This window comes from Eubalaena glacialis, chromosome 3 (genome assembly GCF_028564815.1).
Source record: "Eubalaena glacialis isolate mEubGla1 chromosome 3, mEubGla1.1.hap2.+ XY, whole genome shotgun sequence".
NCBI lineage: Eukaryota > Metazoa > Chordata > Mammalia > Artiodactyla > Balaenidae > Eubalaena > Eubalaena glacialis.
Genome location: NC_083718.1, coordinates 149,504,979 through 149,518,569, shown reverse-complemented (window position 1 = coordinate 149,518,569; position 13,591 = coordinate 149,504,979). Strand labels below are relative to the sequence as shown.

Genomic DNA, 13,591 nt, shown 5'->3' with positions numbered 1-13,591 from the left:
GTGAGTTAGTTAGATCTTTGTGGTATTGGAAGGGCTGAGATGGAGGCAGGAAACCAAGGTGGTAGCTGAACGTCCACGTAACAGATGCCAAAGACTGGGGCTCCATAGACACCTGGGAATGGAGAGGAGAGTGCCAGCGCAGGGCAGGATGGACCCTCTTTCAGCACCCCCTCGCTTGGTCTGGTCTTCTGTTTCCAGCGCTCCCACCCAGTGAGCCCAGGGGAGCTCCAGCTCCACTCAGTTCAGGGCAGAGCCCTCCCAGAAGCCTGGGATGTACTCTGGGCTCAGGCCCCTGGAGTCTGTGGAATCCTCAAGGGACAGCAGAGGCTGGGCGTCAGAGATTCCCCAGGGTCACCCAGGGCATCAGGCTGAATGGCCCCAGCTGAGCCCAAACTGGAGTCCTGCTCTAGCTCTGTGCCTTGGTAGTTACTGACCCACCCCTTCCAAGCCCCCTCCACACACACCTGTCCCCTGCCCCAGGCAGGCCCTGCCGGCATCAGCTAGTTTGTCTCAAGGCTCTCCTTTTCTGGATCCAGGGAGGGGTGCCCAGCCAGGAAGCACAGGGCCCTCACTTCAACCCCCAGGCTGGCTGGTCTCTATAATTAGGCCCTTGTGGGTAGTGATGAGTAGTAGGAAAGCAGCTGCTGAGCTGGGGCCTTTGGCCTGGCTTGTCCACTCCTGCCCAAGTTTCAGTGATGGGCTAAAGCCCTCCTCTGTGAAAGCATAGGAATGACACCCACCTTCTGCCTCTCACTCCGAGACCCTCATCCTGGCTGCAGAACCTGGATCTGGCCCGGCCCTGCTCAGTCAGGCCTGGACAGGACAGGGTGCTGAAAACACTGGGGTAACAGGAGCCTGTCCTCTCAAAGGCCTCTTGCTGAGAAGGCCGACCCCAAACCAGCCCTCACCAGGGCCATGAGTGTGGCAAAGGCAACTCTGGGGGTGCTGGGGGGAATCACAGGCTGAGGGGTGTGTTAGGGTGCCCGGTGTTCGAACCCTGCCCCCAGCAGAGGTGGGCAGTGAGGCCCACAGCAGGCTCTCATTACAGGCTGGGGGCCCTTTCCTTCCTCTCTGCAGGGGCCCCTGTGACCTGGGCTCCCTTCTCCAGGCCACTGCTCCCACCTGCGCCTGAGGCCTGCTCTGGGGAGCACAAGGGCAGCGAGGGTACGGAGTGGATGCTTGCCCGTCATCTCCACCTTCTTTGCTCAGCGCTGGGCTGGCACGTGGCAGATGCTCAGTGCTGGTGAACAAACACCTCTTCAGGAATGTCAGTGCAGGTCAGTAACAGCCTGCGTCTCCTCATCTGTCCAACAGTGATGTTTTCCCAGTAGTTCAAAGGCGTCTGTGCTGAGGAAGAGCCTAGGAAGCCTTATTCCCCGATGAGGATGGAAGGACAAATGGAATTTTCTAGGCCCTCCCAGCTAATCATCACACCCATTTAGATGCTCCCCAAAAGAGTAATACCACCAACAGCTAACACTGCTGCTCTTACTACTTAAAAGGCACTGTTCTAAACACTTTACAAATGTCAACTTATCCTCACAACCACCACATGATAGGTAAACCGTTATCCCCATTTTATACATGAGGAAACTGAGGACAGAGGTTATGAACTAACTTGCTCAGGGCCACACAGATCCTGCAGGATCTGAAACTGGTCCCTTCAGACTTTGTAAAGGCAGGCTAAAGCCACACTTCGCTCAGACATCGTGTGTTTCCCTCCCCTCCTGCTGCGGGCCTGGCCCCAGAGCTCCACGGAGGCAGAAAGTTCTACTTTCTAAATGTTGTTCAAATCAGCATCCACAGCTGCTGACTTGGTGGGCTCGCAGTAGTTCTTGCCTAGACGGCGGCTGGGACTGGGTCTCCCCGCATCTGTCCAGCCCCACCCAACCATCTTCCAGGATGCAGCCTGCACCGTTTTCAAAAATTCAAGTCAAAGTGTGCCACTCTTCAAATCTTTCAAGGGCCCCCTGTTGCCTTGGAGGTGAAAAAATAAAACTCAATGCCCCTGTGGCCCGGCACCCTAGGACCTGTGAAGCAAATTCCACCTGAAGGGAGAAAGCAGGGCGTGGCTGCAGCCCATGGGGCCAGCCTAGCCGATGCTGACTCTCCACTGAAAACAGCACACCGGGAACCTTATCCAGAAAAATATACTCTGGCAAACCAAAATGCGTTTGCGTGATGAGAAACTGCAACTGCCTTTCAGAATGTCCCCAAATATTTGAAGTGAGACAATGTCCTCCCAACCCATCTTCCCCAACTCTCCACAGAAGATTAACATACCCAGGAAAAGAAGGCCGACTCCTGAAACAGCACAAACCAAAATCTTGCCCTGCACCAGGAACAAAAATTCTGCCCAACCAGTTGCCTGGCATTTTGTAATCAGTATAATGAACTCCAACCCACGTTCCCCGGAAACATGTCAGGAAGGGCTGCGGAAAAAAGATGTCCCTTTAATAAAACGTTATCAACATATATCGTACACAAACTACAATGTATCATAATTACTTTTTTTTCCTCTCTTAATTCAGAACCAGACTACAAGGTAAGAAAAAACACAGAAACAGCTACAATGTTCCCAATAATCCGCACAAGGTCTTTTTTCAGGCAGATGATATCTCACATAATATGATATACATGGATCAGAAAGGGAGGGACGAAAACAAAGACCAGCTACAGGGGAGGAGGAGGAGGAGGGGTGTAAATGTACAAAGAATTCTGGTGTCTTCAGGGCAAGACACAGAGGTTTCGATGGGGGGTGGTGAGGTGAGGGAGGCCACAAGTCACCCCTCCTGGGAGGGGACAGGCTCCACTGTCGCATTTGTCGGTTTTTGAAAATAAAAACAGGACCGGAAACAGCACATCTGTTTGGTTGCTGGCGTCCCCCCTGCCCACCACAGCTATTCCAAAGTCTCTCTGTCCAGTTCCAAGCGCACACAGAGCAATTCTGGTCAATATCCCATTTTTGAAAAAGAAGAATCAAGAGGGAAAAAAAAGAAAACCCAAACTCCAGCCCTCCACTGCCTGCACACACAAGGAGGACGATTCGAGGGATGAGAACGCGGAGATCACAGTTTCCATGTCCCAGGTCATAGCCATCCTGTCGGGGCGGCCTCCCCCACTCCGCTCCAGGCCACCACCCCGCTGGCAGGATTCTCACTGGGAAGACTGGGGTGGGGGCTGAGGAGGGGGCTGGAGGGCGGGACGCTGGGCGGGGAGAGGTCCAGAAGAGAGAGGAAGCAGTCCTGGGAACACAGTGCATGCCACTGGGTCGCAGCACGGCTCCGCTGGGGCGGGATCCTGAAAGCGGTCGGTGGTCTGGCCCCTCCGGCCACGTAACGGGAGAGGGGGTCTGGGGTCGAAGCTGTGCAGCTGCTGTTGCCACCTCGCCAGGAGACCAAGCAGAAACAAGACAGGTTCCTGCCCTTCCCTTGCCCGTCAGCACAAACCAAAAACCCCAAGTGGAAAAGGGTGACTCCTTTTTTCTTTCCCAAAAAGGCCGTTTGAAAGAAACCACCGATTGTAAACTGCCCAGTTTATTATAATTATTATTATTATTTTTAGATGGCTACAAAGACAGGTGAGATCTCACACCTAGACTAGCTTTCCTGGTGGAAGGGCTTGGGTACAGACAGACAACAGGGCTTGGGTTTTTGTTTTTCGTTTTTCACTTTTTTTTTGTCCTTTTTTTTTTTTTTTTTAAAGAAGAAAGCAAAGAGGTTGATTGGGGTGGGGGGGGGGCTTGCTAGAAGCTTCCATTTTTAAAAATTTTTCCCCAAAAAAACCCCCCTGAAAACAAATTAAAAAAATCCCAACAACGGTAAAACCCCAAACAAAAAACAACAAAAATGTGTCATGTACATAAAAGGTCCTTTTGGGAAAGGGCAAGGGGTGGGATTTTTCTGGTCATTGACTTGAAATATATTTTTGAGTTTTGTCCTTCATGTTTTATGGAATAAAAAGTTCGGCCTTTTTATTGCATGAAACTAAAATTGAGAAAGGTTGGGGGAGGGGAGGGGGAGGGTTGAGGGGGAGCAGGAGATGCCCCTCCCCCAGCTCCTGGGTAATGACACCTCACTTCTTCTTGCATAATTTCTGGCATCTTCCCGCCTGCAATGCCGGCTCTCTCAGCGTCTCAGAGAAGAGGAGGGGGGATCACACACTCATCGTCATGCTTGGAGAATACTGGAAGGGGAGAAGTAGAGAAGGGGGGTCATGAGGGCCAGGGTGTGGGAGAGCCCTGTGGAGGTCTGACTGCACAGAGCTGGACTGGGCCTGTCTGGGGGTGGCTGGGCTGAGACACCCATGATGGCACTGGGTGGGCAGGGGGCCAGCAGTAGGGACTTAGGAGCCACCTCTCGGCACCAGCCTGTGTCCCTGACTCCTCTCCCCTGGCCCCTTTCCCTCTCCAAATCACCCCTTCTTTCCAAGCAAAGCAGCAGCAGCCCCTGCCCTCCCCTCATGGGACCACCGACTGCAGAGAACTGGGGTCTGACGAGCCGGAGCACAGACAGGGTGCCCCGGGGTGGGAGCCGGCGTGGGGTTCTCAAAAGCTGCTTAACCATGACATCGTTTCCTCAGATGAGACTGTAAATAGAGGCCCAGTGTGAAAAAGCAGACGGCCAGCTCCTCTGCACCGAGACCCCGGGAAGTCACTGGTTGCGTGAAACTCCCTCCCCAGGACAGGAGGAAATAGACTGGGACAGAGACCCAGTGGGCCAGAGCCCAGGGCTCGGCCAGCCACGTCAGCTTCTTCAGTGCTGGAGGCGCTGCGCCTCCACGTGGATGCTTCGGGAAGGTCAGATTCAGGTAGCAGGGGTCAGCGCCACGCAGCGGGGGAGGGGGGGTGGGGGAGGTGAGGGCTCTAAACTTTGTGTGGAAAAATAACCGAGGTGAAAGGCCCATGACACAGCTGCCAGGACACTGGCCCAGCAGGCAGGTCTTGGCCAGGAGACTCTGAAACTTAAATCAACAGGCCCCAGGGGATACGGTGAGGACCCAGGGGTGAAATGAGGGTGGTGGCAGGCACACTTACATTGTCATTCTGGAAGGAGTGGAGGAAGTTCCCTCCTAGCTCACCATCGTCTCGAGGGGTGCCTGGAGGATTGCTAATGCCACTTATGTTGTTAGGAGAATTCTGCAGAGAGAGCAGAGGAGGTAAGCCCCCGTGCCCCCAGCAACCTGCCCGCCAGATGGGGGAAAGGCTTTCTGGGTGGTGCTGTCAGGGAGGAGACATGGAATACACACTCACTTTTGGAAGTCCATCTATGTCACCTGACCCTGAAAGGAAAAAAGAATCCAGTTCAGTTTCTTGCCCACCCTTCTGTGCAGGGGCCTCCAAACCCTTCCACCCAAGCCCAAACATCTCTGCAAAGAGGATCTTCTACTTAGGAAACATCTTCCTCTTGGGATCTTCCTGTGGGGACAGGGCCTAGTGGAGCCAGGAGCCAAGGCAGAGATGGCTTCCCGGGAGGGTCGGGCAGGGGTCAGCATGATGAGGTCAGGGCGCTGACTCACCTAACGAGCCGTTCATGTGGTGTGGCTCCATGCCACCCATGCCCCCCATCGGGCCGTCCGAGCCTGGACCCATCGGGAACTGTGGGAGAAGCACAGAGCGTGGCAGCTGAGTGGGCCCTCGGCTCGGCCGCAGCCCTCGCGGGGCTCCCACGCCCAGCTGCATCCCCGGGGAGCTTCCATTCTGGCGGGGTCACTCTCACACACTCAGGCATTTAATTTAACACCAGGAGGCCGGAGCTGGTGCCTCCCCTCGGCCCTAGGAATTGTGCAAGGCAGAAGGGCTCACTCCTATGCACCACGGGAGGAAACAAACCCGGAGAGAGGGACTGGCCCAAGGCCACCCAGAGACAGCTCTCAAACCAGGCCTGCTGGATCCCGTCCCGGGCTCTTTCCATCCCTGGGGCAGCGTGCGGGGCTCGCCAGTGAGAACCTCACGCAGACTGAGTGACCAACTGCCAGGCCAGGAAACAAAAACATTAGTGCTTTTCCTCCCCATTTTACAGATGAGAAAACTGAAGCACCGAGTGGACCATGCTTTGCCCACGATCTCCCAGGTAGGAGAGATGGAGGAGCTGGGGCTGGACCGCGGGCAGCCTGGCCCTGGAACCATCACACTAGCCTCCTCCAGGTTCTTCCTCAGAAACGTGTGGGGAGCTGGGGCGTGGGTGGCAGGACTTCTCTCGCTGAGACTGTGTGGGGGAGCTCACTAACGAGCAGAACTGACGGTGCAGACAAACCAGACACCAGACGTGTAATCCGCTCTACCCGCCTCCTCAGGTCTGTCTGGAACTAACCCCCCCATCTCAGCAAAGCAGCAACCAAAGGCCAGAGGTCACATTACATGGCCACCAAGGGATGGCTGAGCCCAGTCTGGAGAGCCAAGGCCCAGGGATACAGACTGGATGCCAGGGTGGACAGGGGACAGAAGTGGCAGAATGGAGGCCTGTGCCTGGCAGAATGGAGGCCTGTGCCGGGCAGTAAGGACACAGAGCTGAGTCACACCTGGGCCTCAGTCTGAAGGAGCACAGCCACGGACACCCAACTTCCCCACAGGATGCTGAGATCCAAAGAGAGCTGCAGACAAAGCACGGGTGCAGCTTCAGAAAAAGGCACTGGGGAAAGGGCAGAGAAATCAGAACAGACTGCATGGAGGAGGAGGCAGAGCGCCAAAATAATTGAGGGATAGAATCTGGGCAGGCAGAGATGGACCATGGCCTTGTTCTCAGCAGGGGTCCTGCCTGAGCAGAAGTAAGAGGCCTCCTAGCAGGTGGCAGCACGGAGTGGCCGGAGCAGGAACTGATGTGACGAGACTGCAGGGGAGGGGCTGGGGCACCAGCCGCTTCCTCACCCCACCGCCCACTCACACACCCCGTGGGGGCAAGATCCTTGCCTCCCCAGTGGCCTCCCAGGGCCACTCGCAGGCTTTCGGGCACATTTTGCCATCTGGCCACCAATTTCATGCTTATGAACCCAAGTGATAGGAGGATGAGGGTGACCAACTTTTTAAGGAGCCAAACCCAGACACAGTCATACCAGACCAAAAGAATCCCAAAATGTGATAATAAACAATTATGCACATGCGTTATTACTGTAACATATATATTTAAAAAACAGGTATCTTAAATTACATATTATGTGTATTTTTGTTATTCTTTTTAACAGCTTTATTGAGATATAATTCACATACCATACAACTGACCCATTTAACGTATGCAATTCAGTGGTTGTTAGTGTATTTAGAGTTGTGCAACCACCACCACCATCAATTTTAGGACGTTTTCATCACCTGCATCCATTAGCATTCACTCCCCATCCCCCCCCTTGAATCCCCAGGCCCACTCAACCAAATTTATTCTCTGTCTCTACAGATTTAGCTATTCTGGACACTTAATACGAACAGAATTATATGTGACCTTTGTGGCTGGCTTCTTTCACTTAGCAAAATGTCTTCAAGGTTCATCCATGTTGTAGCATGTGTCATGTACTTCATTCCTTCTTACGGCCAAGTAACATTCCACTGTATGTATATACCACATTTAATTACTCATTCATCAGTCAATGGGCATTTAGGTTGTTTCCACTTTTTGGCTATTATGACTAATGCTCCTGTGAACATCTGTGTACAATTATTGTGTGGACATGCTTTCATTTCTCTGGGGTAGATACCTATGAGTGGAATTGCAGGGTCACAGGGTAACTGTTTAACCTTTCGAAGAACTGCCAGACTTTTCCACAGCATCTGCACCACTTCACGTTCCACATTCCCACCAGCTATGTGTGAGGGTTCCAATTTCTTCCCATCCTTGCCAACACTGCTCATTATCTGTCTTTCTGATTCTAGCCATCCTAGTGGATGTGAAGTGGTATCTCATTGTAGTTTTCATTTGCTTTTCCCTAATAACTGACGCTGAGCATCTTTTCATGTGCTTATTGACTGTACACCTTCGGAGAAATGTCTATTCAGGTCCTTGGCCCATTTGCTTTTAAATTTATTTTTTGGCTGCGTCGGGTCTTAGTTGCGGCATGTGGATCTTCCGTCGTGGCGTGTGGGCTTCTAGTTGTGGTACGCAGGCTCTTCTCTAGTTGTGGCAAGTGGGTTTCTCTCTAGTTGTGGGGCGCAGGGTCCAGAGCGCGTGGGCTCTGTAGTCGCGGCATGCGGGCTCTGTAGTTGTGGTGTGTGGGCTTAGTTGCCTTGTGGCATGTGGGACCTTAGTTCCCCAACCAGGGATCAAACGGGCATCCCCTGCATTGCAAGTTGGATTCTTAACCACTGGACCACCAGGGAAGTCCCCTTGGGCCATTTTTAAGTTGCTTTGTTTTTTTATCATTGAGTTTTAAGAGTTCTTTACATATTCTGGATTCAAGTCCCTTACCAGACATATGACTTGCAAATATTTTCTGTGGGTTGTCTTTTTACCTTCTTGACAGTGTCCTTTGAAGCACGAGTTTTAAATTTTAATGAAGTCTAGTGCAGCTACTTTTTTCTTTTGTCACTTGTGCTTCTGGTGTTGTAGCTAAGAAGGCTTTGCTAACCCAGGTCACAATGATTTACTCCTACATTTTCTTCTAAGTGTTTGATAGTTTTAGCTCTGACATTTAGGCCTAGGGTCTACACTGAGTTAATTTTTGTGTATGTTGTAAGGAAGCAGTCCAACTTCATTCGTCTGCACGTGAATATCCAGTTGTCCCAGCACCACTTCTTTATTCTGTATTTACTTTTCTGTTACTTAAATGCTATTAATTAAAGAACAGCTGAAACTAGTTAACAGGGGCAAACAGTAGGAGGACTAGTTAAACAAATGACGTGTGGAAAAAACACAACACTTTTATAATATTTCTGTCTTCTGACACAGTAAATTATTTTAACTCTTTACTGGATATTTAAATGTTGTAGGCTATATTACTGTGTATTTATTGAACACACACGTAAGATTTTTTCAAAAGAGAACCTAAATACAATAAGACTGATTAAACAGATACTACCTATATTTAGTTTCTAAGAACTGACGTTTTTTTCTGTCCTGTATCACAATAGGATATTTTTGCTCTGCCTTTTTTTTTTTTTTTTTTTTTTAAGATTTTAAAAAAGGTTTTACGTACAAAAAGCTAGCATTGTTTCTTTCATTGGGTAGATGTCTTGGATAATCTATTCAAGGAAGATCATTCAGTCCTATATCCTCTGTGTACTGATGGGAACACTGGTGGCACCTCCTGAGGCCACGTTTCTGGACCAGACCATGCCAGTGTGAGAAGACATGGCCAAAGCAAGAGCCTGGCCGATTTTTTTTTTTGTGGCGGGGGGTGGTGTCCATTAGAGCCGCTGGGGACCCGTCTTGCTTTCAGGGGTCCAACAGGGCAAATGGCGCTTGCTTTTCCACTAATACTTCCCTGAATTGCCTGCAAGCTCTCGGGCATCCTTCTTTCCTTTTATGTAGTGGCAAAACTGAATACAGGGTCAAATGGAAAATGCACTGACGTGCCGCTCTGCTCTTATCAAGCCCTGGTGTCAATCCAACGTGGTAACACCAGACTATCCTCTCCACAAACACGTCTGCACGGACTTCCCTGGACACGGGTTCAATCCCTCGTCTGGGAAGATCCCACATGCCGCGGAGCAACTAAGCCCATGCGCTGCAACTACCGAGCCTGCGCTCTAGAGCCCGCAAGCCACAGCTACTGAAGCCTGCGCGCCTAGAGCCCATGCTGCGCAACAAGAGGAGCCACCGCAAGGAGAAGCTCGCGCACCACAACGAAGAGTAGCCCCTGCTTGCTGCAACTAGAGAAAGCCCGTACACAGCAACAAAGACCCAAAGCAGCCAAAAAAACAAAACAAAAAAAACAAGTCTGCACATGGAGTGCTTAGAATTTTGCTTACGTGCACAGGTTTTTGGATCTGTAGGAATCGCTTCCAGCTCTCCAAAGATGTCCAACCACTTTGTATCTACAGGCAGGTTTTGGAAGATCAGCTGCTTGTCAGTCAGGCCCTTTTCATCTAGAAGCTCATCAGATGGGCTATGCCTGCCTACGATGTCCATCATTTCTGAACATTTCGAGCACACTGGATATCATTATCGATTAAACCTCTCTTTCTTAGGGAAACTGGTTTTAAAGCACAAAGGTAATCTGAACTTGTGAGATCTAAGTTGGATTCTAAATAAGTTACAGTTTTAATAAAGAAATTGGGAAAGTCCTAACTTGGCTGCCCTTACCGGTGACACTGAGTCCTCAAGCAGCCTTACTTCCAAAGGTGAGCCATTACTTTGGCTGTATGAGGCTTTATCACAACCCCCCACGAATCGGAACAGCTCAAGTGCCGTCCACTGAGCCTCATCTAGGCTCCTCATGGCCTCTTTAAAGATTATCAAACAGTTCTGGAGAAGCAGCAACTACATTTCTATTTTACTGTAATTCCTTTCTGCATTCTCATCTCGTCATATTTCCAAATCAGAGAAGAGCATCACAGCAGGCTGACATTTTAACATCTTCTCTGTGGCCAGCAACAATGACAGCCATCTGTGGGCGTGTGTCCAAGGCTCTCTCCATTCCTAGAAACTCAAAAATCTCACTAAGTGCTTCTGCACGTTTTGAGCAAATTGACAAAGTGACCAAAACGTTTCATTATGAAAGCTGGATTATCACAGGTAAGCAAATCTCCCCCCTTGACAGCAGTGTCGGGGACAAGGTGTGTGGGGCATTTAGTAGGTAAGAAGTTTATAGACTAAATGAAACTTGCCAAATTAACTGCACTGTCTGCCAAATATGCAGATAAACGAGCAAAGTCTGGTTTGCATTTGGACAAGGAGAACAACAATCTTTTATTTGTTTTCTGCAGTTTCATTAACATCTTCTTTGTAGAAATCAAGATTATGATTTGAAGCTCCAGTTTTCAAGTCAAAGTACCTAAAAGCTGGGGAGACTGTTCTGTTGCCATGGTGTGATGAACCATGTGATATGATGAAGGAAGCTCCCTGATTTTCTTGAAGATGCAATAGAATCAGCTGCACACTGTAAAGGACCAACACACTTGTCATCAAAATTCCCCCTTCTGTTCACCCACAGGACTTAGTTGCAGCCTCTGAGTCAGGAAATGTAACCTTCTCAGTTCATGGAGTCATCTCAGTTCATGGACCAACATGGCGATGGTGTTCATTCAAGGGCCAGTGGTGTTCATGCCCCGGCCAATGTGGCAGCTGCTGTTTTGCACTGAGCACTGGTGTCTCTTTGGAGGACGCACAAAACTTTTGATTGATTTAGAAGGATGTGCCTGTCTCGTCCCAGACTGTGCAGTTCAGTCTACAATGCGCTCTCCCACCCTTTCTCCACCCACACCCCTTCTCATCTTTTCGGTACACTTGCCGGTATGTTCCATTTTGGTTATTTGCCTCCCTGACCCAGTTGTATGTGTCCTCACACCTGTCATTAAAATTCATTCAGCCCCCCTTTTTTTTTTTGGAGGTGTCGGGGTCACGCTGGCGCTGGTGGTCTCATCGTTCTCATTTTCATTATCTGAGCTCTTAGAAAACATGATCGTGATACTCACAATGTGAAAAATGAAAACTGCACTATCTTGACACAAACAGATAAGCCGCAAGCAGAGTCAAAGGTGGACTCCGCCAGGGCCCGGATGCAGCGCGCTTGAGTCGTACCCCTCGGAATGATGCAACACGGATGATCCATCATTGAGAGCCACAGACCACGACTGCGGGCATGGTGATGGCAACCATGGGAAGTGGGGAGTCTATGCCACTTTCGTGTGCTCAGTCCTGTCTTTGGGGCCCCCATATGGGTCTTACACTTTTCTGCCCAACCTGCATCCATTGCCAAAACTCAGGATTTTTGTGTCCTGGGAGGTCATCTCCCAGGACACAGGGCTTTCAGTGCTGAAACCCAAATGCCTGGCCACCCTAGGGAGAGGCAGGGGCTATGGGAGACGCTGGCTGCCCGGGAGAGGCGGAGAGATGGTGGTGGGGCAGCAGCTGAGGAGCCAGGTTCCCACACTTCTCAGTCCCAGGACCCCGGGTAAGGTCCCTCTCGGCACCCCCAGGAGGCAGGCCAATGACCCTCACCCAGAGGCTGCTGGAGGACGAAACACGCGCAGCGGCCAGCACAGGGCAGCCCATAATCAGGGTTTAACACATGGGGTGATTCAGGAGGCACATCAGGAACCGAACTGGCAAAACCAAACTGCACATCCCTAAGGGCCCGAGCCAACCTTGGGGCCACAAGCCCGCCCTCTGCCTCTGCAGCCCACAAACTACTGATTTGGTCACGTGACAGCCTCCTTTCCAGACCCTGAGCTCCCGGAGGGCAAGGCCAGTGCGACTCACCTCCCCTGCCTGGCAAGGAAGGGTTGTCTGTGGGTCAGACCAGCCCTGTCCTTAGGGAGCTCCCAGCCGGGAGAGGGAGACAGGCCGCCACTGCACAGTCCAGTCCTGACATGGGCGCGGGAACACGAGGGAGTAGGTGAGCAGGAATCAGAACAAGTGGAATTTGAGCGACAACATCATTATGGGTTGAGACTTTGAGAGGCCAAGAAGGGAGGAAGTGGTTTCTAGATGAGGGAAGGGCCCGAGGAGAGGCAGAGAGGTTACAAGATGGGGGGGTCTGAGGGCTCCCAGAGGCACACAGCAGGGAGGCCCCTGGGGGCCTCCCCCCGAAGCTCCACAGCCAAGGATACGGACCTGAGACATCGCCCAGGTGCACAGACAGTCAGCCGAGCAGGGACCGGCCCAGGCCCACCTGCAGCCTGCTGCTCTTCCCCGTCAACAGCCGGCTCAGGCCAGCAGGGGTCCCCACCGTGAGGCTGGGCGCCCCACTCTGACCAGAGGTGTGGGAATCAGCCCACCCACTTCTCTCCCACCCGCTGCCAGCTATGAAATGGGAACCAAGCTGCCCAAGAGTCAATCACTTTTCTGATGGTTTATTTTATCCATCTTTGGTAACAAATGGCTGCCATCAGCTAAGCTTGCTTTCCGCTCAGCCGACGAAGTCAGTTGGATCTGTCGCAGTACCTGATGTGTAAATTATTAGAAGCTGACTTACGTTGGACCGGCTGCCTCCAGGCGGCACCGGGTTAATCATTGTGTAGATGTTGTCACTGGAATTTGTTGAATCTGTAGAACAGTGGAAACCCGCAAGTCGGGGTGATTAATTCACTTCTTAATTAAAACAAACTCATGGCACTTGAACTCATTCTTTTGTATTTTATCACCTAAAATTTCCTCTAAGTACCACCATTTTCTGGCTAATTTGTATTTAATGAAGATTCACAAAGTTTTTAATCACAGAAAATTCAACTGTGAAAACCACTCAACCCTGAAAGGAAGGATTTCAGGGTGCCTGGAAAGCAATGTGGACATGGCAAAGCCGTCTCCCCCATCGCAAACCAAATCTGGTCCCCAGACACTGCCTGGCAATGCAGGGGCGGCCAGACCACCACCTGTGCTCTCCCCGCAACCCCGCCCGGCAGTGTTAGTCAAACTGGGAAAGAGAAACACTACAAGCTGATGGGGCCACCCTGCCAAGCTGATGGGGCAGGAGGGAGAGGCAGGGATGGGGCTGGAGACACAGTAAC

The 13,591-nt window shown here is 51.3% G+C and overlaps 1 protein-coding gene across 2 annotated transcripts in view; it reads right to left on the bottom strand.

Moving 5' to 3' along the window:
- Window positions 1-2,504: 2,504 nt before the first annotated feature.
- The window catches only part of SSBP3 (single stranded DNA binding protein 3), a 163,461-nt gene continuing 152,374 nt past the window's right edge, over window positions 2,505-13,591 (bottom strand). For both annotated transcript variants that reach the window (XM_061184179.1, XM_061184180.1), the window contains 5 exons: window positions 13,060-13,130; window positions 5,518-5,596; window positions 5,252-5,280; window positions 5,036-5,137; window positions 2,505-4,185 (listed from right to left, as the gene is read on the bottom strand). In XM_061184179.1, coding sequence (XP_061040162.1) covers window positions 4,156-4,185; window positions 5,036-5,137; window positions 5,252-5,280; window positions 5,518-5,596; window positions 13,060-13,130 — 311 coding nt within the window. In that variant the 3' untranslated portion in view covers window positions 2,505-4,155. The remainder of the gene's footprint in view (window positions 4,186-5,035; window positions 5,138-5,251; window positions 5,281-5,517; window positions 5,597-13,059; window positions 13,131-13,591) is intronic.